Source organism: Prinia subflava, chromosome 2 (assembly GCF_021018805.1).
Source record: "Prinia subflava isolate CZ2003 ecotype Zambia chromosome 2, Cam_Psub_1.2, whole genome shotgun sequence".
NCBI classification, from domain to species: Eukaryota; Metazoa; Chordata; class Aves; order Passeriformes; family Cisticolidae; genus Prinia; species Prinia subflava.
The window spans coordinates 17,886,297-17,912,583 of record NC_086248.1 but is presented as its reverse complement, the minus strand read 5'-3'; the positions used below and the strand labels follow the sequence as shown (position 1 = coordinate 17,912,583).

Below are 26,287 nucleotides of genomic sequence, written 5' to 3'. Positions count from 1 at the left end.
TTTGTTTCACTTGGCTTTCAGAATTAACTAACTAATGTCCTATACTATTTATATTTCATTTTAGACTCTATCTTTTAGAGTTTCAGCTCTTAGAAGTCAGCAGGTGCTACTGGCAGAGGGTAAATCTTGAGAATTATAAGAAGAAAAGGATAGCATTATATAATTGATAATGTATTTTAGTTTTGCACACACACGCAGAATAGTAATTCTTAGCATGCAGTAAATATGTTGTAACTGCAGATGCTAGGTCTTCTTTTCCTTGTCTCTCATCACTTGTAAATACATACATATATATATTTCTAAACACACTATTTATTTACAATATGTTTTTCACTAGGCTAACAACAATGCTGCTGTTTGTCTTCTTTACCTGGGGAAACTGAAGGACTCCCTGCGGCAGTTGGAAGGGATGGTTCAGCAGGACCCTCAGCACTACCTGCACGAGAGCGTCCTCTTCAACCTGACCACTATGTATGAACTGGAGTCATCTCGCAGTATGCAGAAGAAGCAGGCACTTCTAGAGGCTGTGGCTATCAAAGAGGGCGATAGCTTTAATACTCAGTGTCTCAAGTTAGGATAGAACATCTCCAACTCATTTTTTCCTGCAAGGCTGATGTTTTAAATTGTATATACTCACTAATGTGTGAATGTGAAATAAAATCTATTCAATTATGAATATTCAGTGGCATTACTGCAGAACCTGTCATCTCTAACAGGCCTGTTATTGCAAAGACTTTGTGCTTAGAGCCACCTACATCCCTACAGGTCTGTTCAGTTACTCCTCATTACAGTGCACTATAATATATATATATAAATATACACATATATGTGTGTATATATACAATCAACTACTCTGATTCTTTTATGAGAAAAACTGAATTTCACCTTATATTGTCTTGATGATTTTTCAGTAGTCAATGAGCAAACCACAAGCTTATTTCATCAGCTGGGAGTTACTGACAGAATATCAGTATGTGTAGTATGGAAAGGACGTTCTGAATGCACCTCTCTTCATTTGCTTCTACTGTGTGTGCTTCATTTTGTCCCCATCAGACTCCTGGACATTGCACCTTTGTGTGTCTGTGGCTGTCAGAGGAGGGTTGTTGATAACCACCATTCAGAGCCACAGCATGGCTGAGGTTGGGAGCCACTGCTGGAGGCCATTGGTCCAAGTCCCAGCAGCACAGGGACATGTCCAAGAGCGTGTGAGGGAGTCATACTGTCCTGCACACTATCAGCTTCCCACAGTATGAGAGACTATACTAAATGGTCTCCCTGTACTCCCTTGGTTTTGTGTTACTGTTAAATCTTTCAGATTAAAACACGTGGATTCTGCAAAGCTGCTTCTCTCTGGCATTCTGCTGGGTAGAGAAAGGAGCACTGCCTGTTGGAGTGGAAACACTGATTTCAGTTCAGTTCCTCTCCCATTATCAAGCAAAAACACTGAGCACAAAGTATTTCCCAGGGAAATGATGCAGAGCCTGAGGCAGAAATATCTAAGGGTTAGGCCACATGGAGTGGAAGCAAATGGGGTTCAGGACACAAGGCAGTTTCAGTAATGCAGCACTATCAGCATACACTGATTTTGGCATCCCTCAGAACGAAGATTTTTGGAATCACAGTACCACTGTGATACTAGTGTATTTTACATCTCTGCCCACGTTTCTCCCTTCATCTGTACCTAAAGATTTAGTGCAGATACTCCTACTCATACGTGAACACAATATATGCATCTGTTCATAGGGGGTTTTATTGTTTTGAGATTTAATGCTTAGCAATTTGACTAGTTTCTTGTCATAAATCACTGCCATGGGACAATTCTGTGTGTTACATTTTTTAATACCATAGCCATCAATTAATTCTCACTCCCTTTAAATATCCTCACCTGTATTTTTAAGTAACCAATAACTCATTTTTATGCTTGTCCATCTGGAGATACTGTACAGGGGCCAAACAGTTGTCCTCAAAAATCAGGTTTGAAAACTTCTGCAGCCTAGACATGCAGAGACATAAGGATGCTGCAAAGTCGCTGGTCACCTGAAAAGACAAGCCTACAGCTTATACAGAAACAGAATTTGCTCCATTTTTACAGTATACTTCTGTTTGACAGGCCATACTTGTACACTGAAACAACAGCTAGTTGTGTACCAATCAACTGAAAAAAAATTAAAGGAGTTGGCATTTCTCTTTCTGACTTGGCCTCTAGGTTGAACAGCTGGATCTGAATTAAACGTATGCAGCACCTGGGTAGACTTGTCCTAAGGTACCACTACTAAACTCAAAAATGAAATATGCAGCACCACCTGCTTCAGCTGGGCCTAAACACCATTTATATAACCTTAGTGAGTAGTAAAATAGTAAATTAGAATTAGTTATATTGGCATTATGCTTTATGAGGTTTTTCATTTTAATCACTGCTAGGCTTTTAGACAACATTTAACAATAAATGGACAGATTCTCAGTTTACATTGATAACTGAGTTGAAATCACTGTCATTTTCATTTTGTTACAGCTGTTAATCTGATCAGGTATGTTACTCCCTGTGCTCTTTTTTTTTAATTCTAGCAGTCTATTTTCTGTAGGTCATATAGGTCCCTTTTCTTGGTCTTGGGGTTTCCTTTCAGATAGAAAGAACTCCTGGTATGTGACAACCATTGTTCTCAAAGATGCTGAGAGCAGTGAACAATTTACCAGGATGTGTAGTGATCAGACAAGGGACAACAGTTTTAAACTAAAAGAGGGTAGGTTTAGCTTGGACATAAGAAAAATATTCTTCTTGGTGTGGCACTGGAATAATTTGCCCAGAAAGACTCCCCATCCTTGGATGCATTCAGGACAAAGGCTGGACACATTTTAAGCGATGTTCTAGTGGAAGGTGTCTATGCCCTTGGAGAGGGTTGAACTAGATGAGTTTCAAAGGTCCTTTCCAATCCAAGCTATCTGTAATGCCCATTAATTTTTTTACACTAATATGTAAAATAATACAAAAGAGATTCACACACATTTAGCTGAAGTGTCGTATTGTTGTGCTGTTGTACTGTTGGCTGTGCTTTCAGGAGGTGTCATTTGTCTGGTCCAATGCTAAGTGAAAGTAGCATAATCCATCATCATCAGCATGCTGAAGCCACTTGCCTCTTTACAACTGCAGTAAAAAGCTTTCTTTTTGGTTCTGCCTGATACTGCACATGTAAATGACAGTCTGTATTCTGATCAGCAGAGAATAAAAATTTATTATCCTAGTCAGAGTCAAATAACCATTATAGAAGAAACACTTTAAAAACAAAATCCCCTGTTCTCCAAATTTCTACATTCTGATTCGTTGTATTACTACATTGGTCTTACTTCAGCATGTTTGCTGTGTTCTTATTAGTAGAAGCTTTTACTCAGATAAAAATGCCATTAGAGGAGGCTTGGACTGGGTGACCTCTAAGCTCAGTGAGCCATTAAACATGTGACATCCTGGTAGACTTGCAGAATAATTAAAATTTAAATGCAAAGGCATATTATCACTGCTGGATATATGCAAACTGTTAACTGTTTATGAAATGCAGGCAAGACTCAATGTCACTTTATGGTTTGGATGTGACATACATACAAGTTAAGTGTTTGACTTCTCTAAATTCGGCCCGTTATATATCTGAATGCTCCATATGATGTTAAAACATTAAAGCTAAGGACAAACTTTGTCCTCAAAACATTAATTACACCAGGCAATCCTGTTAAATTCAATGAATTCAGCTGAATTTAATGAGGGTTCCTGGTGTAAATGAGGGCAGAGCTCAGTTCTAAAACACAGCATGCATGTGTCATCTGGCTAAGTGAGAAAAGCTGTGGAAAGCAGAGCCTGCATGCACTGATTGTTGTATTCAAATCTTAAAGCTTAATGTTCCTTAACAGAAGTTTTGCATTTAAATTCACACTTTTATTAAAAGGGGAGAAAAGAAGCTGTACTTCAGACATTCAGATAATTACTCTATGCACAGAGACTCTGGTCCTCAAAAGAACTTAAGCATCTCTCTGGCATTTCTAATACCTAACTGCAGTTCAGGTGATAATGGCATCCCCTCACCAGCTGGTCACTGACGTTCTCCTGGTGTCTCAGTTTTCAGACTGGACACACTCAGTATGCCCCAAAGGCGTGTGCAGACATGCCTGAAACTCCACAATGGACTTCAGCCAGTCTACTGGAAAGGATGGTCATCCCTTCACCTACCCCATCCTTCATGTCAGCAGGAGCGCTCTGCACAAGCCGGATGAGCTCAGTGACCTGGTAGAACCCACCCAGCCAGCCAACACCTTCATCCTGAGGCTACATCTTCATCCTGAGGCTGTCAGCACAAAGACGTGCTGGGAATGACCACGCTGCCTGGGTAGGCTGCTGGGTTTTCTGCACTACAGGCCCAGTAAGAGTACACAGACAGCCTCTCTGGGAAGCCTTTGCTGCAGGTGTTTTACAAATCCAGAGAGGGGGATAAGCAGGGATGATCTTTGTGCACAGCCAAGTTATGTCTCTCATTTGTATGTCAGCTGATGTGCTTAACCAAACGTGCTAAAGAGGAGTGCAGGATGTGTGGTACTGCCATCACCAGCTGCAGTGAGAAACACACATTCACTCACAGCTTCAACTTGCCAAGCAACGTGGCAAAATGGGACTGAAGCATCAAATACAGATGGAAATGTGTTTGAGACAGGCAGAACCACAGTAGACAGGGTCAACTTCTCTGAGGTTGCTGAGGTAGCAACCTATATTGCTGCTGTCCTGAGCAGAGGCCAGGGAAATTAAAGATGTTAAAACAAAGTGAGTTTATCCAGTAGCTCACACCTATAAGAATTCAAAGGAAGATGCCATCCACATCTTCCATCCTGCTTTTTACCCACTTAAGTAAACATTGAATAAGGAATTATCTTACCAGTGATAAGTGATATCTTACCTTACAATGCAGGAACTGCACAGAGTTTCTGGCATTTGAACAGCAGTTCTGTAGCGCTGGATGCAAACAAGCCCCAGCACTAACTTTCAGGAAATGGTAGCAGAAAGCTGCTTTCCCACTTAGTTCTCCCAGCCAGTCTGGGGATTACAAATTTAAAAATTGTCATCTTCAAGAGGTGTGAGAGATGATCACAGCCCTGATCTTGGGGAGGAAGAGAAAGATGTGGATGGGGAGGACAACCTAGGTGCTGCCTTTCCTTGTTCTGCATCAACATGTAGATTTTCTGTCCTAGATTTGGACAGTCATCTGCAGATGTTTATTATGTATGAGAGTCATTAAAATAAATCCACCCAAAAGGTAGCAATAATGGGTCATAATTTTCCCACAAAGAGGGGAAAAATTAGATGTTACTTTTTTGAGGCAAGGAAGGAAGGAGGCAGAAGGTTCCTCTTTGGCTTTGAAAAACTGTCAAAACTGTCAGTATTGAATTGACAAAAAAACCCCACAGAAGTAAAAAGATGCAGAACTAGAGCTGTTTATTAGAAGAAAAAAAAACCACAACAATTATTCCCACTATTTGCAATGCAAGATGTGAGCAGGTACTTCAAATTCTGGGACACACTCCAGTGGCAGGCAGCAGGACTGAGCCCCCACCCACGGCTGGGGCAGCAGGCTGTGCATAACCTGGCCACCAGTTTGGTTATGCCCGACCACTTTGTCTTGTTACAGCAGCACCAAGGACAGCTCATATCTTCCCATGAACAGCAGGACAGCTTTAAGTTGCCTGAATCATTTGGGGAAAAAATATAAGCCTGAGGGCAGACCCAAATCAAATTCTCCCAGCCCAAATGCCTGTGATCACAGGGGAAGCCAGAGCCCAGAGCTCAGCTTGGCTGCTCTGGGCTGTGTCTGTGACCAAAGGCAATCCCAGAGCATACCCAGCCCAATTTTCTACCAGCCAATATTGACAGGCACAACAGTTTTTAATTGGTACTCTGAGAAGCAGCATAGAGAATGAAACAAAATTAATGCAGGTATCCCAGAGAGAACTGCATCAGGGGAGGCCAGAATTAAAAGAGATTCACAGTCCTTTAACTGTTGAATCTTTCCTCAGGCATTTTGGTTTCTGAAACTTTGCTTCTTTGCCTTATCTGGGTATTTATACAGTTAACAAATAATGAGAGCCAGTGACTCAGTTGCACAAAAATAGGTTTTTCAAATTGAAGGTATAGCAGAGTATTACCTTTTTGCAGCCACAGAAAATGTTTTGGGAATCAAGCTGTAAAATCACAATGAGTGCAGTAAATCAGATGCAATCTGCATCTTTGAGCCAGGAATATTTAGATTGTAACACCAATTCATCCCCCAATGTGTTGATATGTTTATTTGGCTTCAGGAAATAGAAGACAACTGGCAGTGACCCTATTCTCAGACTTCCTCCCCTATCTGGGGGGAAAGGAGGGTATCTGAGAATTTATATCATTTTCCCAGGAAAGACTCCCAAACAAATGATGTCATATTCAAGTATAGCACAAGTCAGGTCTGTAGCTTGGCCAAATATCTAAATCCACAATCTGACTGCAAAGAAATATTCTTCAAAGCAGTGTTCAGCTTGCATCTCAGTCTTTACGTGTGCTGGTGTTCGACAGCTGATATTAAATGACTGCCTCTGTCAGGAAACTGTCCCTTCTCCTGAATTCCTAGTTCATGCTAAGTCCTGGAACCAGAAACCCGGCAGGAGAGTGCCTGTTCTGCCAGCAGGACCCGATGCTCTGAGTACATGAGGATTTATTCTTGTCAAGTTCAGCAGCCAGCACAGGCAGCTACCAGCTCCCACAGCTGCAGGCAGCAGCACAGCCCCTGCTCCCAGGCAGCCCAGGGCAAGACACTCGCCACCAGCAGCACTTCCCTTCACCTATTTTTAGGCCTCCCCAAGTGGATGTTTCTAGTTAACTACCAACTGGCCGTGAAATGTCTTTTCATTAAAAAATCCAGCCAAAGAAACTTGCCCCAGGGCATATAACAAGGGAGTGCAGCCACCAGTTTGCCCACCTAAATTATTAAAGATCTTACTGTCCATCCACAGTTTGCACTGAGTCCCTTCCAGAAAAGTTCTCTCAAGACATTAATGAGAAAATGGGATATATGCCACTTTGGGAAAGTTTGGGTTAAAGCAGAAAATAATACATTGGTACCAAAAAAGCTATCTTTAAACATCTTAATTCAGTACCATTTCTCCTCTTTTTTTTTTTTTTTTTTTTTTTTTTTTTTTTTTTTTTTTTTTTTTTAAAAAAAACCCCTCTAATCTTAGAGGAGCTGAAATACTTCCCATGCCTGAGTTAATGCTGCCAATATGATGTTGCTGGAACTACTTACATGAATTTTCATACTACATCAATATACCAAGATTTTCCACTAGCTGTGGTAAAACAGAACCATGTTTTTGGACCAAAAATCAATTTCACTTTGCACTTTTGGTGGTGGTGGAGGTGTGGGAAGGGGAGGGAAGAAAGAAAGAAACACAAAAATCACAATGAAAATAAACTGCATTTTTCATGTGAAGGAATGGCATGCTCTCCTTCCCATCTCTCTGCTCTCTTGAATGTTTTCTATTAATATTAACCTTTTTTTCTGCCCAGCTGTTTCCTCCCACTATAATTTCCCACATAACCTCTTTGCAGGTACGGAATCTTTATGCCGGCCTCAAATTGCTTTTTTCCTGGCTGACAAAAACCACTTTCAGAGTGCAAAGCTTTCACCTTTCAAGGACACCTACAGCACTAAAGGGCATGGACTCCCAGGTGTTGACAGTCAGACCCCCACAGCCCCTGCCACTGCTGAGCAGCAGAATGCATTGTGCTATGAAAATGATGAACGAGCTCCAGTCGGGCGATCGTGTGTTATTCTGACAGCCAGGAGATGGGAGCTGTACCGGGTCTATATATTCCTCCAGAGAGGCAACAAAACAAGGTGGTTCAGTCCTGCTTCCCAGGTCACATCCTACATCAGCGAGCTGCTGAAAGCAATTGCTGCGAGCAGCCGCTTTTACTGTCCATCCCTCATCGCCGCTCCAAACTGTAAATCTCTCTGGAGGAGAATGCATTACCTGCTCTCTCCTCCTGCTCGCTCCCCCAGCCTGGTAGGGGATGGCTGCTCTGCACGTGGGGGTTCCTGAGGGCCAGAGCTGCTGCCCCACCTCTCCTCTTGCAGAGAGAGATCAAAACAGAAAGGGCCACAGGAGGAATGAGCAGTCTCACCTTGGCTTCTGTTAAAAAAAAAAAAAAGGAAACAAAAGCTTAGGAGGGGGATGAATTAGATGGGATACCAGGGACTGATACCAGCACCAGGAGAAAGCTGTCGTTTTACTTCACATTCAGAAACCCAATTTTCTGTGGCATATAAATCAAAGGAATAAAATCTGCTGCAGGCAATAACTGTCATTTATTCCTGTAGTTGTACCTTGAAAAATCCCCCAAGTTTGTTCTGGGAGCAGGAAGCCCCAGTGTGCTGTACAAGAGGACATTCAAGTGCTCTCTTCAGACAAGTGGCACACAAACCCCTGAGCCAGTAAGGCACATGTCACAGCACAGCCTCCCCCGTCTGAGTCTGACTAGAGCTGAACTTCCTATTTGCTCATAACACCGACTTTTCAGACAGCCTTACGGACCACGGCACAAAAGCCAGTCCTGGGTGCATGGAGAGCTGGGTGAGTTTCAATTTTGCAAGCGTGGGTTGTGCCTGCACCCCCTCCCATAAACTGAACCCACACTGGCAGATTGAAGCTGTGTCCCTACATCTCCTCCAGCTTGCAACCCAAACCTCAGGAAACATGACCTTTTTTCTTCACCCCTTCCAAGTTGCAAATTTTGTACAAGTTCACTTCAAAATTGCAACTCTCTTTCAGAAACACTAAAAGAAATAAAACACCTAGAAATGGTTAACTGTTACATGGTTAATGTAACAGTTATGCTGCTACAAAGTGAAAAAAACCACTGTTACAGACTAAAGGAGGGCTGTGTACACCCTCATAGGAAAGAGCAGTGAGGAAGTTCAATTATCCATCATCTGCTACATTAGGAAGACCGAGGTGGGGCCATTTCAACCTCCTTCTTGAGTTATTTATTTAGGAGACTGCAAGGCAGGAGCATGTGTTGTATCTGGTTGAAATCAGCACACAGGCAGCTCATCATCCAGTGAGAGCTGGAGCCAGCAGTACATCTGCCCAGCTGACATAATCCATCACTGAGAAGAGCAAAACACTCTAGTGCCCATTGCTAGGAGCTCATGTCCTGTGTAAGCACAAGGCTTTTACTGAAAACCAGCCCAGTGTGCCTAAGCCTACTCTTCTCCCTCTCACAGCCCAAGAAACTGAGTCACAGTCATTGATTTGTCCCATGTTACCAAACAAATCAATGCCAGCACAAGGAAAAAAAGCTGATTAATAATTACAGTAACACTGTTGTTCAATGAGTCCTAAATGTCAGTGCAAGGAATAATAAAAAAATAAATCAACACACCTAGGTCAAAGTAATTTTATTAATAACTCACAAGAACAATTTGCTACATTTTACTGAGAAAACCACAGCTTTATGTACCAGGGCAGAACTTGGAAAGCTGAATACTGAAATGCCGATTATGCAAATTTATCTTATGAACATTTTTAGACAAGAATGAAAGAGGGTTTATTTTCCTTAATTAAAACCACAATCCTACATAGTTCATTAGCATGGATTCTGAAAAAAATGAATATTAATGTAGCCCACCTCTTGCAATTCAACCTGCCAGAAATACCAAGGAAAAAAGGGTTAGAAAATGGATTCCTGAGCAACTGTAAATGCAACTAGCTAATGTCACTACAGGGCTGCCGGCATCTTTGAAAGGTCACAGAGATCAGGAAAACCTTTCTGAGCAGAAAAAGGTAAATAATAATGCCACCTTCAAAAAGGCACGAAAGAAGATCTGGGGAGCTGCAGGCTGCTCAGCCCTTCTGCAGTCCCCAGGAATGTTACAGAATAAGCCATCAGGGAAGGTGTTCTAGGCACAAGAAATACCAGGTAAAGGGGGGCAACTGGTCAGTGCCAGTTCACCAAGGGCATGTTCTGCTTGACACTGACTGCCAGGGGCAGTGGCTCTGTGGCACAGGGGACACCACAGGTGCCATTCACACCTTGACTGCAGCAAGGCTTTCACTGGTGTGTCCCACAGCAGCCTTGTAGCCTCACTGAGGATACAAACTACAGGGTGGATGAAGAACCTCAGATCCACTGGGCTCAAAACAGCCTGTGGTTGAAGTTTAACTATCAGGTGGTTCCAAGTGACATCCCTGTCACCAGAACTAGGGCAAAACAGGCTGAACATCTTAACAGAAGGGAGCCCAGCCAAGGGCACTGGTTTGTGCAGCCTGGAGAGGAGGAGGCTCCAAAGAGGCTCAGCTACAGTTTCCTACTAGAGCAGGACAGAGCCAGATGCTCTCAGACATGCAGTAAAAGGGCAATTAACAACAACTGCAAACTACAACCAGGGTGTTTGCCACGAAGAACAAATGCTTGGCCATGGGAGCAGCTAACTGCTGGAACCAGCACCCAGAGAGGCTGTGGGACCTCTACCACCAAAAGGTTTCCAAAATTCAGGGTCTTGAGCAACCTGGTCTAGCTTTAAAATTGGCATTGTAATTCACAGGGTTGGATTAAATCATCTCCAAATGACCTTTCAATCTAAATTTTTCTATAATTCTGTGATTCCAATTTCCTATGTAAATACAAGTTTAATCAGTGAAAAGCAACAAGGCACATTCTGACAGATGATTCTGGCTTCAGGATGTTCCACCTGTCACGTCTCAGACACCATTAGGTGCTTCTTCAGCCAAAAACTTCATGTACTGTTTCCGAGCGGGAAAATCGTCAGCCGGCCTGTTGTACGCAGTCCAGACGGGTTCCCCAACAAACAGCCTCATTGCCTTCACGTAATTCTGCCAAAGAACAAGCAGTGGCAAGTAAGTTAAGAGCTCCTTTTTAAGGGATCTTCATTCCAAAGTTAAGGTTTCACTTGCACTTCCGCAGAAATTTTGGAAACTATTTCATGACAGACTGAAAGCTTCACACAGTCCAGAAAATTATAGCACCTTACTGCTGTTGCTGCCCTCAGTGCCGGCAGTGGAAGACTCTGGCACCCACACAGTGATAGACTGTGTCATGATCAGTGCCTTTAGTTCAGGCAGAAGCATTTCATTTCTCCCCATTTCAAGGAAACCAAAAGCATCCTCTCTTATGCAAGCCTTTTGCACTGGATCCACAATACTCAGCAGTGCAGCATTTACATCCTATTTGCTCAGCAAAAAGTGCAGCAACCAGAGTACCCAAGATGTTTACACAATGCTTTTGGGGAATACCAGAAGCATCAAAGTCACAGCCATAAAAACTGAATGGGGAGTGCATAAACTATCCAAAAATTAATGCTTACAGGTGGAAAGTCTCCAGATTCCCATAGGAAAAGCAACAGCCTCTAACACCAGCTAACCAAAAGTATGCCTTGTGCAAGGTACAGCTGTGGCAGCAGAAAATAGGATTTTACATCCTGCAGAAGTGCTCCAGCCATGGGGTTATGAGGAACTCCCCTCTTCTGTCCACTATGTTGTAGATTTAGACCCTACCTATTCCGTAAACATGGATAGATGATTATCTTACACACAGGTGTTCAGCAATGGTAACAATAAAGTTAGGTACCAAAAGAACTTAGCTGCAAAATGCCAGGGCAGAGAAGTACTTAAAGATTTTACTTTGAAGATAGCACTTCTGGACTAAAGCTCCTGAAGTGAACAAACACTTAAGACTTCTTGGGGATTCAACTATAACTTCTGACATTTTGTCTGTGTAAAGAAAAAGCCTGAGAATAGTAAGCGTAGCTCATTCGCTGTGGATCTCAAGATGCAGATGGGAAAAGTCCGGTTTTGCCCTACAGCAGCATCTCCCTTTTCCTCATGTATGAACACTGCTATCTGGATGCTAATTTAAAACAAAACCATTCTCAAAATCATTCTCTTCACCAGAGATGCAATTTCACCTCACAGGAGACAGCACGTTTCCCCATTTTGCAGGGGTAATGCCGAGGTTACAAACACACTTGTGAAAGCTCACAAGAAGACAAATTCAGACCAGGACTGTAAGTACCAATCTCACACTCTCACTGACAAAAGTGTCTTTCCAGAGGAGCTCATCAGCTCTGAAGCCAGCATCCAGCTTAGCATACAGCAGTTACAAGCAGTGCCTCAGGACCTTAAATCCTTCTTTCCCCGAAGGTGAATTTAACATTTGTGGAAAATATCACTGCTGGGCACAGATATACTCTTCTATCCCCAACAAAAACACACAGCAAGGCAATACAGAATGATCCATCTGCACCTTGTCCACCTCAACTGACAGCTGGGCCAGCTGTGGGAGGGACAGTCCAAGGCTTGATATGTCACAGATATCACATGACAATGACTTATAGCTGAGAAGGAGAAGCTGAATTTGTGACCTGGAGATTAGAAGTTCAGATGCTGTGAATTATTTAGTATTTTTCATTCCCCTCCTTCATATTTAATATGTTTTGCTAATCAACTGCAAGTCTCAGGGCATGCAGCTACTAATGTGATATACATTCACACGGATTTGTCATCAAAATTTACAGTAATCTACAACAACATACGTTCTCATCCAGAGTAAATCGGTGATAAATGCCAGCAGGGAGGGTTATCATGTCTCCCTTCTCCATGGAAATCCGAATCCATTTGTCGTCCTTGTCTCGAACATCAAAATAGCCAGATCCCTCCAGAATGTAGCGAATTTCATCATCGAGGTGTAAATGTTCTTCATAAAATGTTTTTATCTAGAAATAGCAAATATTTTATAAAACTACTGAACATGGGAAAACTGCAAGGAAATCTGGTAGAAACACAGAGAAGCTGAGAAAGGCTTTCACAGGGTAACTGTTTTAACAGAGGAGACCAATACGGTTAAGATGGCCAAGCCAGCCAGCCACTGTCTCAGGACACATCTACAAAGGCTCCTACATTTCCTTTGGAGTGCAGGAACTCCTCCAACAAGAAACAGCAGCTCTAGCTGTATATAACCATTCTCTGAGTAAAAGAAATGCTTACACCCATTTGAATGAGAGATGGGTAAAACTTCCCACTGGAGGATTTGGTCCTTGTGCTTGCTCAGTTTGATCATTTTGCGGTTTTTTTTCTTCCCCAACATGAAGCACCAAAAAAAAAGCCACAGGTTACCCCCGCTCTTTTACACTTATGTAGAGCTGAATTAGCTGCAGAGGGTACTACCACTGTCTGCAAAAATGCAATTACTGCCAAACACGGCCCATCTACAGCAATCTGATGTAAACAGTGTGTCATGCCTGCCCACACACAGTGAGACCCAGCTCAGGCTCTCTTGTCTAAGACAGTAGCAGCAACATTCTCTTTTTTCTGGAAGAGCAAATTCTTCACGCACAGAATATAAAACACATTTTAAAAGTTCAATTAACAGAGACCTGAGATGTTTAGCGCACAGTGAGCAGTGCAATATCAGGTCCCATCACCACCTGCTCAGGTCTGGATGATATTTAGCCACACTTGTGTAGATGTGCTTGAGCCAGAAGTGATCCAGCACAACAGGATGAGCAGAAGTCCCTACATCTTGTAAAGAATGACCCATCGTTCTGTCATATAGAGCCTACCCAGGCCATCTACCTAACAAGTTTCTACCTAATTCACCTTCTCATCAAGACAAAGCCATTAGAACACAACGGGCTTAAAACAAACTGGTAAACTGAAGTTTAATAAAAATATGAAAGTATCATTGGGTTGCTGTCCTCAAGTCAGAGCAGGAAGCCAGCAGCACCTGGAGGCTGGGATGAGAAAGCTCCTTCTAGGAGGCTCACCTGAACAGTGTTGAGCTATAATGAAATTATCAAGGTATGAGCTACCCAATGTACAAAAATCTTTTTGTACAAAGAATGTATCCCTCCAATTCCATGGGGTTAACACTCACTTAAAAAAGACACATTATGCAAGCAGCCATGAGGATGTAAAAGCCTTTAAAGCCCAGGCCCAGCTGGCAGCCACTTGCTTTCATCCCAGAGAGGCTCTCTGAGGACAGGTCAGCATCGGCAGAACTCTCCTGGTAGGAATCTCAGTTTTGAAATGACAGTGATGGAAACGATCCTCAAAACCTTTGAAGGCAATCTACAGAAGCAAAAGACCTCTGCTATCTTTAAAATAATATCAAAAGTTCTTTTTTAATGTTCAGGGCTTTGGTACAGGATGTATTTTAGCCATGGAAGCCTCATCCAGTGTCCCGCTGCGCTGCGCAGGTGTCGCACGCTGGCCGCATGTTCCAGGCAGACGGCGGCACGGAAACCCGCACAGAAAGTAAAGTTTCCCGTACCTTCTCCTCGTAGTTTGGAAGCTTGTCTTTATGTATGGTCACTATATCCATCCAAGAATAATTTTCTGCTCTCCTAATCTCTTTCAAGCATGGATCAGTCTCATAGTTATCAGCATCCAACTAAAAAAAATAGGCAGAGAAAAAAAAAAACAACAAACAAACAAAAAAAACCAAAACCCAGGTCATTCAGACGCCATTGCTAAAGGCGGAACTCGGGGCACTCGTGGGAATCCCGAGGTGCCGGGGCGGGTCGGCCGCTGCAGGCGGAGCTGCCAGAAGGACACGGTGTGCCTGCACCCGGCCCCCGCCCCGGCTGCCTCCCCGCACTGCGGGCGGCCCGGCCTGGCCCCGCGGCTCCCCGCCCTACCCTCGGTATCCCCGCCGTACCCACTGCCGCACCCTGGGTGACACCGGCCGTACCCCGCTCCGCACCCTCAGTCCCCCCGCCGTGCCCTGGGTCCCCCCTGTCCCAGCCCCGCCGTACCCTGCGGTACACCACGCCGAGGCGGCGCAGCTGCTCCAGGCTGACGGCGCGGTTGGGCCGCTGCCGGTGCGGCGCCCGCTGGTCCTCCTGGGACTCGTCCATGTACCAGGCCTCCACCATGGCGCCGCCGCAGCGTCCGCAGCGTCCGCAGCGCCGCGCTGGCAGCACGTCCCGCCCCGGCGGGCTCCCGGGCCCGGCAGCGAGCGGGACGGGCCCGCCCCGCGGCCTGGGGCACAGCCGTGCAGGGCCGTTCCAAACACGCTGAGGCGGGTACCGTGCGAAGCTTTCGTTTGAGGGAGCGCTGAGAGCCGAGAGTGCCCCGAGAGAGCGGCCGGGGCTCGGGCTGCTCACCCGCGCCAGCGTCCCGGGGTAAGCTGAGGGAACGGCCACGGTGTTTGCAGCGTGTCAGCCCTCGCTCTAGTGCTCTGGCAGAACTTACTGTACTTCTCAGGCTTACAGGCCTGCATTGCAACCCCACAATATGGAAAAGAAAAAAGAAAATAGGACAACAATAAAGAAAGTGGTAAGACATGCTTGCACATTTGTGTTGTCTCCATCCATGAAGCTACGTTCTCAGCGTCGTCGCCATGCTGGAGCGAACAAGACAGTCTGCGGTGTGCCCCCTCCAGCCTGCACACTTCTGCCTGATTTGATCCATACAGCAAACAAACCAGCAGCCAGCTAAGCACAGTGTAAGAATGACCAGACAACTGAAAAAAATCCCGCCTTAGAAATTCTCTTCCTAAAAACTTTCTAACTTACCAAAGTGTCTCAACCACTACTATTCCAATTATCATAAAAAGGTAGCAGATCCCTTTAATGTGTAGTATTTATGTTTAAATACTTATCAAACAGATGCTCTAGAAGCTATGCTAAGGCACATGGGGGACAATTAGGTGTTCTGGAACAGCAGTACTGAATATTGTGGCTCCTAAATGCCAGTATTCTCCTAAAGCTGCAGTTCTCTGAAAAGATGACAGACATCCATGATCCTCTGCAGGTCCTCAAACCCCTGTTAAGTTCATTTGAGAAGTACTATTTGTTTTCCATCCTTTAATCAACCTTATTCTTGTAACCTTCCTCTTTGGCTTTCTTCTGTCCTGATTTTCCAGAATAAGAATAAACATTCATATCAAATCGATATAAAACTCTGTCCTATTAGATTTTCAATTATAACCTACCTATTAGGTCCAGGTAATCAAGTGACCTAAATGCAGTATTACAGAATTATGATTTACCCACTGCTATCTTAAAGGTTTTCCAAAGCTCCTGCTTCAAAAAACAAACAAACAAACAAACAAACACCAAACAAAAAAAACCAACCTGCTTTTCTACAGTTAATAGGATTTACCTGTTTAACAGAATAAGTAAGATAGGCAAATTACTAAAAATTTGGGGTGGTGGATCTTTTCTTTGCAGCCAAACTTCTGAAGTAAATTGATAATTGTGTGCATATATACAAAGAAGCAGAGGAGGCCCAGGCAGTGCCCCCCTTACCCCTATATGAGATTCAATGTGCACTTTTGGATGAGAGAGAAAAATAAAATTCCTCACTGATCTACTAAATACTGCATCGCCAGTTTCCTCCTCCTACAACAATCACATGACTAAATATGTCAAACCTCACACTTTGCCTCAGGAAAGAGATTATAATGTATGAGAACTATTAAGTAACAAACTTCTGCAGCTCTAACCATCTGTATAGAAATTAACAAATACAAAAACATTTCAGTGACTCCTGGCTTAAGCCCTACTATTCACTGGTACATATAGAGAAGTTGACACAGACAACACAACAAATCTGTTTGCTTTTCCTGTATACTTGCATAGAAAATAAACCCATGTTGATTACTGGTAATTACTCTCCAATTCAAGTGCACATTAGCAATTCCATTAATCTCATAATTGACTGGAAAAAATGAAGTCAAACACTCGAGATCCGGAAGCTTATCATCCTCTAGTCCCATTTCAGATGAGATGGTCAATTACCAATTACCTTTTGGGACAATACTGAAGAGCAACTAACAATGCTAACAAGAACCAGTATGCATAAAAAAACTACTTAATGGAAACAGGAAGCCAGAGACTAAGAGCTTGGACATGAATCAGGTAACAAGAACAGTAAAAATTAATGGTTCAGGTTTTCTTGTGACCTGGCCTTTTCTTTGTTCATGTTACCCTGCAGAATAACATGACAGAAGAAAGCTACTGGTGCTGTAGCTGACACTGTGAGGCACACAGAGGTCAGTGTCACAAGCCCATCTTGGAGCAGTTACTGTCAGTACCAGAATGCCAGAGCAGACCAATGGACATCTGTGTTAGCTGACCTCCCACCAAATCAACCAACCCCAAAATTGGCCCCAGCTATTTGGGGCTGCAATATAAAACTGTACAAAAATTAGTTTATTTCACTAAGAGGAAAATACAGAAAACTTGAATTTAAAATTTCTTCTTCAGAAGCCTGTCTTTAAGCTGAACTCATAAGTACACAAGACAGCTAACAGCCCTTCCAAGAGATGGACAAAAACCAAATACTCAGTATCACCAACTAAATATGGTCTCAATTGTAAAACAAATTCAATAGAAGAAAATATGGGGTTTTCCTTCCCAGAAGTTGGTTTATATTTAGTGTCTCAGGCCAGAAAGAAGTACAGCTCAAAGTTCAAAACAATTACAGCAGTTCAAGTTGCTGCTGTCATGTTAGGCCTTTTCCTCCCAGCTAACAGTCTCCAGTCCCAGGACATCAGCACTTTTGTTTAAGAGCTCCTTCTCTTGCTAGCCTATCCGCTTCTTCATTTCCTCGGAAGCCAGCATGACCGGGAATATGCATCTGTCAGGACAAAAATACAGGAGTGTTAGATATGGAAGAAACCAGGAAGAAAGGAGATACATGAAATTTGATCAAGCAATGCTCTGTCACTGATAGTACAGAAACACCTCCTCAGAGGTCCTCACCTAATATTTCGCCCTTAGGTTTTCTTCCCAGTTTTCACTGTCTCTCTTCCTCTAGGTAAACTCTTGCCAAAATGTGAATATCATCTTTATGAGAATTAGTGAAAAGCATAAGGACCAGCTAACCTATCCTTTAAGAAATGCAGACAACAACTCCAATTCAAATTTCCCACATTCCTGTATTCAGTGCTTAAACTAAGTTAATCTTTCCCCAAAAGCCAAAGACCTTTATTCCACTAAAAGCTTTGGTAATCGCAGCACTTGCTTAGGATAAATATATAGGATATTAGAAGATCCTCTCATTTTTCATATGTCTTAATTGTCCATCTATCAATCAGGAACTGAAAAAAACTTTATACTCTCAGCCCATCCTTGTCAGAAGTCAGGGGGGAATAGGAAGGTGAGGAAGAAAATCAAGCTTGCTATTTGACAAGATCTGAGAGGAGACAAGCATGAAGTGTGTGTGAGGTGACATTAGATTTCCATAGCAAGGTTTTGGTACCAAGGTGTGGATTTTGTGAAGACACCAGCAGTGCCCCTACATGACAGAGAGCCAGATCCAGACAGCTCCAAAAGGGACCCACAGTTCAACACAGCTAAACCCATCAGCAAAGCTGATGACTCTTCTGTAATAACATGTTTAGGAAAGGGCAAAAATGTTGCACAACGGCCAGAGAAAAGAGTGAGAATATGTGAGAGGAACAGCTCTGCAGACACCAGGGTTACTGATGAAGGAGGAGGTGCTCCAGGCACCTGAGCAGAGATTCTCCTGCAGTCTGTGGTGCAGACCACAGTCAGCCAAGCCTGTCCCCCTTGCAGCCCAGGGAGGGCCATGGTGGAGCAGAGATTCGCCTGCAGCCCGTGCAGGACTCTGTATGCACACACTCCTCCTGCAACAAAGTTCTTCCCATCTTTTTTAAGAGATTCAGGTTTAAGAAGTGTGCATAAAGGAATATCTTTAAATTATGTAAAATATTCCCAAGAACAGCTAAACTTAGTTGGTCTTTAAATTTTTACGCTTTCTCCTCAATAGAAAATAGGAGTAGCTCTAGAAAATCTAGCCACAGCCTGTAAATTGCACTCACCAACTCTGTAACACAGAACAACATAAATACCTGCAATGAATTCCCATCAAAAAATTGCACATTAAATTATTAAAGACATGATCCTGTCTTCTACAGAGTAAAGACAGAAGCTGAGTAGACATGCCATTATAGCAGCTGCAAAGTTAACTGTGCACATATCTTCTCAAATCAGTGGTCTTATGCCTTAATTAGGCTAAAATTTAAGAGCTGAAGGAATGTATTCCCTGAAGTGTTAAGCACTGATTATTAGAGGTTACAGAAAAATAAATTTTACCAGAACTACCTGTATAGAAGTTGGCTTACTTCTTTATTGGAGTGCAAAACTATTTAAAAATTGGTATTTTAAAGACCTTCTTGTACCATTTTTTTTAGAAGAAACACAACAAGGCACAGAAAACTAGAACTAGTTTATTTGGGGTTACACACACTCAGTCTTCCCAGTTCAAAGACACTCAGGTGATTGAGTTACTCCAACAAACCAGCATCCTAAAGGGTTCTGACAAGCAAATCCAGAAATTTAGCTATGACACAAAAACCAGTTATATTCTAAGGTCAGATTTCTAGGAACAGAAATCACATCTACTAACAGTACTAACAAACTAAAAATAATTATTGCAGGCATTTTCTAAGCAATAATAAGGGACAGAAAACATACAAATCATCATTTAAATAAATGAAATACTGGTTCCAAGAATCTAGGTTGTGTTGCTAATTTGCTTGAAACACAACAAGCAGCTTCTCTGTATTTGCAGCTTTACTTAAGGATGTACAATATTATGGTCTACAAAAGTCTTAGTTATGATCACACTTAAGTTTCTACCAGAAGCATGTCAAAGATCTCATTAAAAATAAGAAACAACAAACTCACCCACTGAATTTCTATGTCTTTTGTTAGATTATCAAGTCTTTCAAAATCTTCTTTATTTATTACACTTCCTCCTGAACTTGTTCTCCAGCCATTTGTTTTCCAGTTGTCAACCCAGCTTGTAATACCTGTGCAAAGGGAGTAAGAGTGCTATTAAAGAAGCCAGCAAGAATCAAGATAGAGCCAAGTCTTTTCACTAGATGTTGGGGGTTAGATTTGTTTTTTTTCCTTACAGAATTTTCCCCGTAAATTGCCAGGAAACTTACTACTGAGTACTTACGGGTGCTTGAGGAAAACAAAGAAGTGGCCAAAAGAGAGCATAGCACCAGGCTACACCTTTTTCTGGTCTCTGGGAGTTTTCTCTCGGAGGGGATAAGATACCTCGAGGTTTGGGGGCAGGTAAAGGACAGGGGTGGGGACAGCTACACTGGCTCTTGCTCTCGGCATCAGAGAGAGAACAGTCGGGCTGCTGCTTGCTGCAGGAGGAGTTCACTGCCACCACCAAGTCCAGTCCTGGGAAATCTGCCACCATCTGCTCGGGTGCCCAGGAATTCTGAGCTCGCCTGCTCCTGCCCTGCTGGAGCTGGGCCAGCCCAGTCCTGCCACCGGCTTTTCTTCAGCACTGCTTTGAGGCTTTTTACTACACACTGCCCTACCCTGCTGGGACATCCCTGCCATTCCAGCTACCACCGTGGAGCTTCTGATCTCTCCACCAGCCCGGGATTTTCCACCGTTCCAGCTTGGTCTCTCAGAGTCCCAAGGGATCAGACTGCCCCAGGCTTTGTGAAGCAAAAGCCCCTCGAAGTTCCTGGTTCTGTTTATTTTCGATGCTGTAGTTGTTGTTGTTTGTTTGCCTTGTAACACATACTAGTAAAGAACTGTTATTCCTATCCCCGTACCTCTGCCTGAAAGCCCCTTTAATTTTCTAAATCATTTGGAGGGAGGGGATTTGAATTCTCTGTTCCAAGGGAGGTCCTGCCCCTCCCTAGCAGACATCTGTCTTTCAAACCAAGACACAAGACATTACCTCTGTACAAAGTCTCAGGCAAAAACATTGGAGACAAAAGACAATTCTTGTTTGGTTCTCTGCTGCTGTCTTTCAGGACTGTATTTTTTCATTATTACCTGAACTACCTGACCATGCTTTTGCAAACATATAGTTAATTTAAAGACTACAATCTTATATATGCATTGTACTCATGAACTTCAATAAATTGAAGCTAAGGATTTGTTTGATGATACAGCAACAAAGTCTACTGCTTGCCAGAGAATTTTCTATGTTACTACTTAAGGTTTGTTTTTTTTAGTATCTTTGCTGGTGTGGACCATGTAAGACATCCTTACTGCTTTCATGACCTGAATCTAAACAAAAACAAAAACAAAAAAAAAAAAAAAAAAGAAAATATACACACAAACCACCTAAAAACCAAATTACATCCATTTATACTTAACTACAAGCCTCCTTCTCTGGCATTTTTAAATAACAACTACTAGACACATTTATGAAAACAAAAATTGTTTAAACAAGAAGGGAACCTGCACCTCAGTGACCCAAAATGCAAAATGAAACTGCAAGCAAAACCAAAGAGACTACGACAAAACCAAAAAGAGCAACATTTAATTTTCAATCATAAGTTGCACTAAGTTTGTTCACTGTTATTTAAAAAAAAAAAAACCCACAAAATCAAATCTCCAAAGTAATCTGAAAACAACAAAAACATGTACTGCCTTTGTCAAATTGAGAAAAAAAAACCAGAAAAAATACTTATGCAGTTCCACATTATCACAGGAACAAAATCTGAAGATCTTGAGGAAAGAAGAAGAAATTTTTTTCAGACATTAAATCTTATTGACTGCTTCATATGGTATTTATAGAGAACAAAATTAAGTTTTCCAGATCTTTTAATACATACTCTAAGCACATATCTCTGGCTAATCTTCCAGTGTAGCCTAAAAGTTTGGAAGCAATAGAACTTGAATGTACTTCACAGGTGTATGTGTTAAAGACAGCCTCTCCAATACAAGCAAAACAACAAAAACCCTACAGGTTACCACGCCAACTTCCACGTAATTTTCCGAGTACAGCTTTAACAGCCTGTACATGAATGACATTTTTTCTAGATTTTGTGTCACACTGAACACCTGAAGACACAAATCCTGTTGTTACTTCTGTCAGTATTCACTTTGAATACTGACATCAGCACCAGACACTTTGACTCTACTTCTGTTTCATGCAGTTAGCAGGCAATGTCTGATATTCTGAAGTTTTCCCCCCAGCAGTCAGAAGTATTAAGTTATGCACTGTGTTCCCTACATTCCTCTCTCCAGGACTCAGCATGTTTTTTGTGTGTGTTATATAATAAAAAAGCATACAACGTCTTTAGGATTAGGAAAATGAAAATTGTTAACTTACCATTAATAGTAAACTTGCTATCAGTGTAGATTATTAACTTCCTGATGTTTTGACTCTTGGCTTGCTCTATTGCTTTGCAGGCTGCCTTAAGAACATTTCAAAACAACCACAATTCAGAAAGGATTTTGACCACAGGGAATTAAAATGCCAACAAGGTACCTAATGCTAACACAGCTAACACTCTTACTGTAACCTCTCCACCAGTGGTTATCAACATGTTTCAGTGTAGAGGATCCCAACATTGTGTATCACAAATGACACCTTTATGATTCAGGCAAAGAGGCAGGCACTTAAGTTTCAATGGCAAACAAAACCTCATAACATTCTCATGTTCAAATCTGTGCTGAAGGAGTAGCTCTGTGCACGTTTTCTAACTATCAAACTTTGAGGAGGAAGAATTCATATCCGTTCCAAAAGTCTGGAAGCCTTAACAGGTTGGAATTTTTTTTAGTGCTCTGAAATATCACAGAGAGAAGTGGCTGGGTGTGGATGTAAAAGTGAAAAGCTCTTTAGTGAAAAGTCTGACCACTGGCACACCAACATCACCTCTATAATGAACTTTGTAGTTTCCAAGCACATCAGCTGCCCATTTCAGTTCATCTCCAAATACAGAGCATGGAATAACAGCAATACCATCACCGTGAGACAACTAAATCTGCTGTTGCCAATAGAAGTTAGACAGGAGCCTAGAATTATTTTTTAGATTTCTCTAAGGATTATGATATTCTGATGCTGCCATCACAAGAAGCTGAATCTCCTCTTTAACAATACTCAGCAGCCCTCACTCTAAGGTCTGAAACATACACATTAAAAATGTGAGGGAATCTATACAAATTTGAGAGCCAGTCTTGCCTAATGTAAGGCTGCTTAAATAGCTGTGCTTGGTGGCATTTGGGAATTCTAAAGGTGAATTACCTAGTTCACAGCAAATAAAGACCAATAAAACTTCAAGATAACTGTTTGTTTGAAGTCATAACTGTAAATATTTTGCAAACTTCCCTTAGAGCTCCATACTGGTTTCTGTAAACCAGAGTTAAAATAGGCATGAAAATGCAGCTACAGTCTAACATGGAGAAGCATTTTAGGGCATTTGCTACTTACATGGATTTCTGCTCTTTGATTGGTCTGCCGCCCAGGAAGTCTTTCACTGGTGTTTCTGTGTCCAAAAACAAGCAGTAGATTAGTTATCCCAAGCATTCAGAATGGTGTATAATGGCTACACATTAAACAAAATAAAGACAAGAGTGTTACTTTTGTTTTTATAAAAAAAGGAAGAATGGATATTCTAGCTCTAGCCTTCCCCTGCATAGAACAACCTGCATATCTGGACCTGACATCAATATGACATTACATTTGTCATCTTCTGTGCACACAGACTTCTATTTTAACTTTTCACATTACCTGAATTCTAGCTTCAGCCCCCAAAATATTATTTCCAGTTGATTTTTCCCAGAGAGGCTGCTTTCTCTGTTCCCCCAGTATCTCCTAACTCAGTCTCATAACACTGTCATTGTGAGTCTCACCAACAGAGTTCAATATTTAAAAGGAGGGTAGTATTGTAAACCACATAAAAAACAAAGAGAATATACTACTACTAATAAAAAAAGTCCACTGTGCTACTTACAAAGGGTGGCCTGGTCCCCAGTAGACACCTATTCCAGCACGTGCCCTGTTACGTCCATTACCACTGCAACAACCATCTGTATAAACAACTGCAAAGTCACCTACAAAAAAATTACCAAAATCAGAAGTTCAAGGACTTCTTCAAAAACACTATTTAAGATAGAAGTGTCTGCCAGTATATTAATCCCCAAAACTTGCCTCCCCAGAGAGCCCTTCCAAAAGGTAACTTTGTTACCTTTTGGCAGAAGCCATGTGAACTAGCAGTGCAGAACACCACAAGTCCCACTGCAGCTTGACACATTCACTGCTGTCAAACCAGTCAGCCTCGAGAAGAACTTAAACGCCAAGTCCCCTACTTCTCACAACAGTTCATCTTCTTCACAGCTTCCTAGCTACATCCAAACATTTAAATATAATCTGTAGCCCAGAAACATGTAAAATCACACCTATAACAATATGATTATATTTATATATATGATATGTAGATTATGAATATATACCTATATATGTATATTCATACCAGTTAAAACAAATCAAAACTACACTGAAAGGCAATATGAACAAATAGATCATATTTCACATATTCATTTCAAAAAGAAATAATGGGCCTGATGCTGCTATATACAAACCTCCCTAAAAGCTTTCTAATAGTTACACCTGTTGCTTGTCACAGAGAATAAACAAATGAAAATAATTAAAGCCTCACCCATATATGAAAACTTATCTTCACTGACTGCTGGTGTTGAGCACACTGAGCGTACTTCATCATGTTTTACACGCTTTGCAATCTGCTCTTCGTTTGTAGTCTGTTCATATGGCCTTTTACATGTACTGTAACACACGGTATTTAATTCTGGTTCCTCTCTCTGGCTACCACTTTCTTGTGTTAAAGCTGGAGAACCAAATGCGTCTAAAAAAAAAAAAAAGGAAGTTCAGCAACATCAAATTTCATTTGAACCGACTGCTTCTAAAGACAACCGTTGTTAGCAGCTATTAGCAATGTCAGTCTGTTATCTGACACCACCCCAAATTATTACTAAAAAGAAACAGAATACACCAGTCATTCTTCATCCTAAATAAAACCGAACAGGAAACAGACACGCAAGGGCCCTTACACCTTAACACGGACACGTAACAAGCAACGCTATCCAAACAGCCCCAGAAACACTTCCACAATATGCACTGGCCTATTCATCGCTGTGCCTGGAGGCCATCGGCACGGCGCTGCGCCAGTGACGGGGAATGGAGCGAGGCTGGTGCCCGCGTTTCGGCACGGCCGCGGCGCCGGCACTGCCGCCGTGCCTGCCCCGCGCCCCGGTCCGCCCGCCCGCCCTCTTGCCCGTTCTCCTGCCGGGCCGCCCGCCCTCCTGCCCGTTCTCCTGCCGGGCCGCCCGCCCGCCCTCCTGCCCGTTCTCCTGCCGGGCCGCCCGCCCGCCCTCCTGCCCGTTCTCCTGCCGGGCCGCCCGCCCTCCTGCCCCTTCTCCTGCCGGGCCGCCCGCCCTCCTGCCCCTTCTCCTGCCGGGCCGCCCGCCCTCCTGCCCCTTCTCCTGCCGGGCCGCCCGCCCGCCCTCCTGCCCCTTCTCCTGCCGGGCCGCGCTACCTGCCGGCTCGGGCTGCTGCTGCGGCGGCCCCGGGAGGCCGCTGCGCACGAAGCTCCAGGCGTCCTTCTCGCTGGCGAACTTCTTGAAGCTAGCGGAGGGGAACTTGTTCACCTGCTCCTGGCACTCCGCCCTGCAAAAGAGCGGACAGCGGTGAGGGCGGGCCGGGCGGGCTCCCCGCTCCACCACGGCCCTTGCTCACCAGCTGCGGAAGACGCCGGTCCGCCGGCCCTTGCGCACCGCGTAGAACATGGAGCCGCCCCTGGAGACAAAGCAGGAGTGGCTGAGCACGGCCACAAGCCAGCGCAGCATCGCGCGGCCGCGCCGCCATCCGCGCCCCCGCCCCGGCCCGCACCCGCGCCCACCCCGGCACCGCTGCGCCTGCGCGGCCGCCGCGCTCGCGGCAGCGCCGGGGCCTCCTACGGGCCGCCGGAGAGGCCCAAGTACCAGAAAAACCCACAGCGCAGGGTTTTGTACGGCTTGGCGGCCTTTTTGTTTGGTTGGCTTTGTTCCCTCCCCTCGCCAATAATGGCATTTTAAAATACCTAAATCAGCTGTTGTTTTGGGGGTGGGGCATAAGGTGTGTGAGGTGGCAGCGGCTTTGCATAAACCACCTCGTTCTGGAAGCCCCATTTGCTGAAAGGCAAAGGAGACCTCTCAGGTGTGTTGATATGTTTAGCACGTCCAAAAAGCTGGAGCTGAACAAGGTCATTAAGCTGGTTCTCATCCTGTTGTCCAGGCTCCAGGTACATGTGTTCCAGCTGAGCCCTGTGTCGATGTGGCCTCTGGGGTGAGGAGAAACACCTTCAGGGAATCTCAGAGTCTTGGGGTTGGGAGGGACCTCTGGAGATATCTGCCATGCCAGGGTCAGCTGGTGCAGGTGACACAGGAGCATGTCCTGGTGGGTTTTGAAC

At 43.4% G+C, this 26,287-nt stretch overlaps 3 protein-coding genes across 4 annotated transcripts in view; 1 reads left to right on the top strand and 2 right to left on the bottom strand.

Annotated features, from left to right (window-relative positions):
• TRAPPC12 (trafficking protein particle complex subunit 12) overlaps positions 1-678 on the top strand; it is a 50,972-nt gene extending 50,294 nt beyond the window's left edge. For both annotated transcript variants that reach the window (XM_063389212.1, XM_063389219.1), the window contains exon 12: positions 338-678. In XM_063389212.1, coding sequence (XP_063245282.1) covers positions 338-580 — 243 coding nt within the window. In that variant the 3' untranslated portion in view covers positions 581-678. The remainder of the gene's footprint in view (positions 1-337) is intronic.
• Positions 679-9,449: 8,771 nt separating this feature from the next.
• ADI1 (acireductone dioxygenase 1) overlaps positions 9,450-26,287 on the bottom strand; it is a 132,577-nt gene continuing 115,739 nt past the window's right edge. Inside the window, exons 2-5 of the mRNA XM_063389197.1 lie at positions 14,838-14,981; positions 14,354-14,473; positions 12,618-12,797; positions 9,450-10,899 (exon numbers count right to left, since the gene is read on the bottom strand). Of these exons, the coding sequence (XP_063245267.1) occupies positions 10,768-10,899; positions 12,618-12,797; positions 14,354-14,473; positions 14,838-14,957 (552 nt within the window). The 5' untranslated portion in view covers positions 14,958-14,981 and the 3' untranslated portion in view covers positions 9,450-10,767. The remainder of the gene's footprint in view (positions 10,900-12,617; positions 12,798-14,353; positions 14,474-14,837; positions 14,982-26,287) is intronic.
• On the bottom strand, positions 17,220-25,753 carry RNASEH1 (ribonuclease H1). The gene is made up of 8 exons (XM_063389187.1): positions 25,576-25,753; positions 25,376-25,506; positions 24,482-24,685; positions 23,777-23,876; positions 23,254-23,308; positions 22,153-22,237; positions 19,743-19,867; positions 17,220-17,667 (listed from the first exon to the last, which is right to left on the bottom strand). Exons 1-8 carry the CDS (start codon positions 25,683-25,685, stop codon positions 17,581-17,583), a joined length of 897 nt encoding a protein of 298 aa, XP_063245257.1. The 5' UTR covers positions 25,686-25,753; the 3' UTR covers positions 17,220-17,580.

Bases quoted from the DNA above. Each gene is read 5' to 3' on its own strand.
- RNASEH1 (XM_063389187.1), bottom strand. From the start codon at position 25,685: ATGCTGCGCTGGCTTGTGGCCGTGCTCAGCCACTCCTGCTTTGTCTCC. The intron at 24,686-25,375 runs GTAGCGCGGCCC...TTTTTTTTTTAG, and splicing joins GCAGCAGCCCGAGCCGGCAG to ACGCATTTGGTTCTCCAGCT. The intron at 19,868-22,152 runs GTAAGTTAACAA...CCCTTTGCACAG, and splicing joins TAGCAAGTTTACTATTAATG to GTATTACAAGCTGGGTTGAC.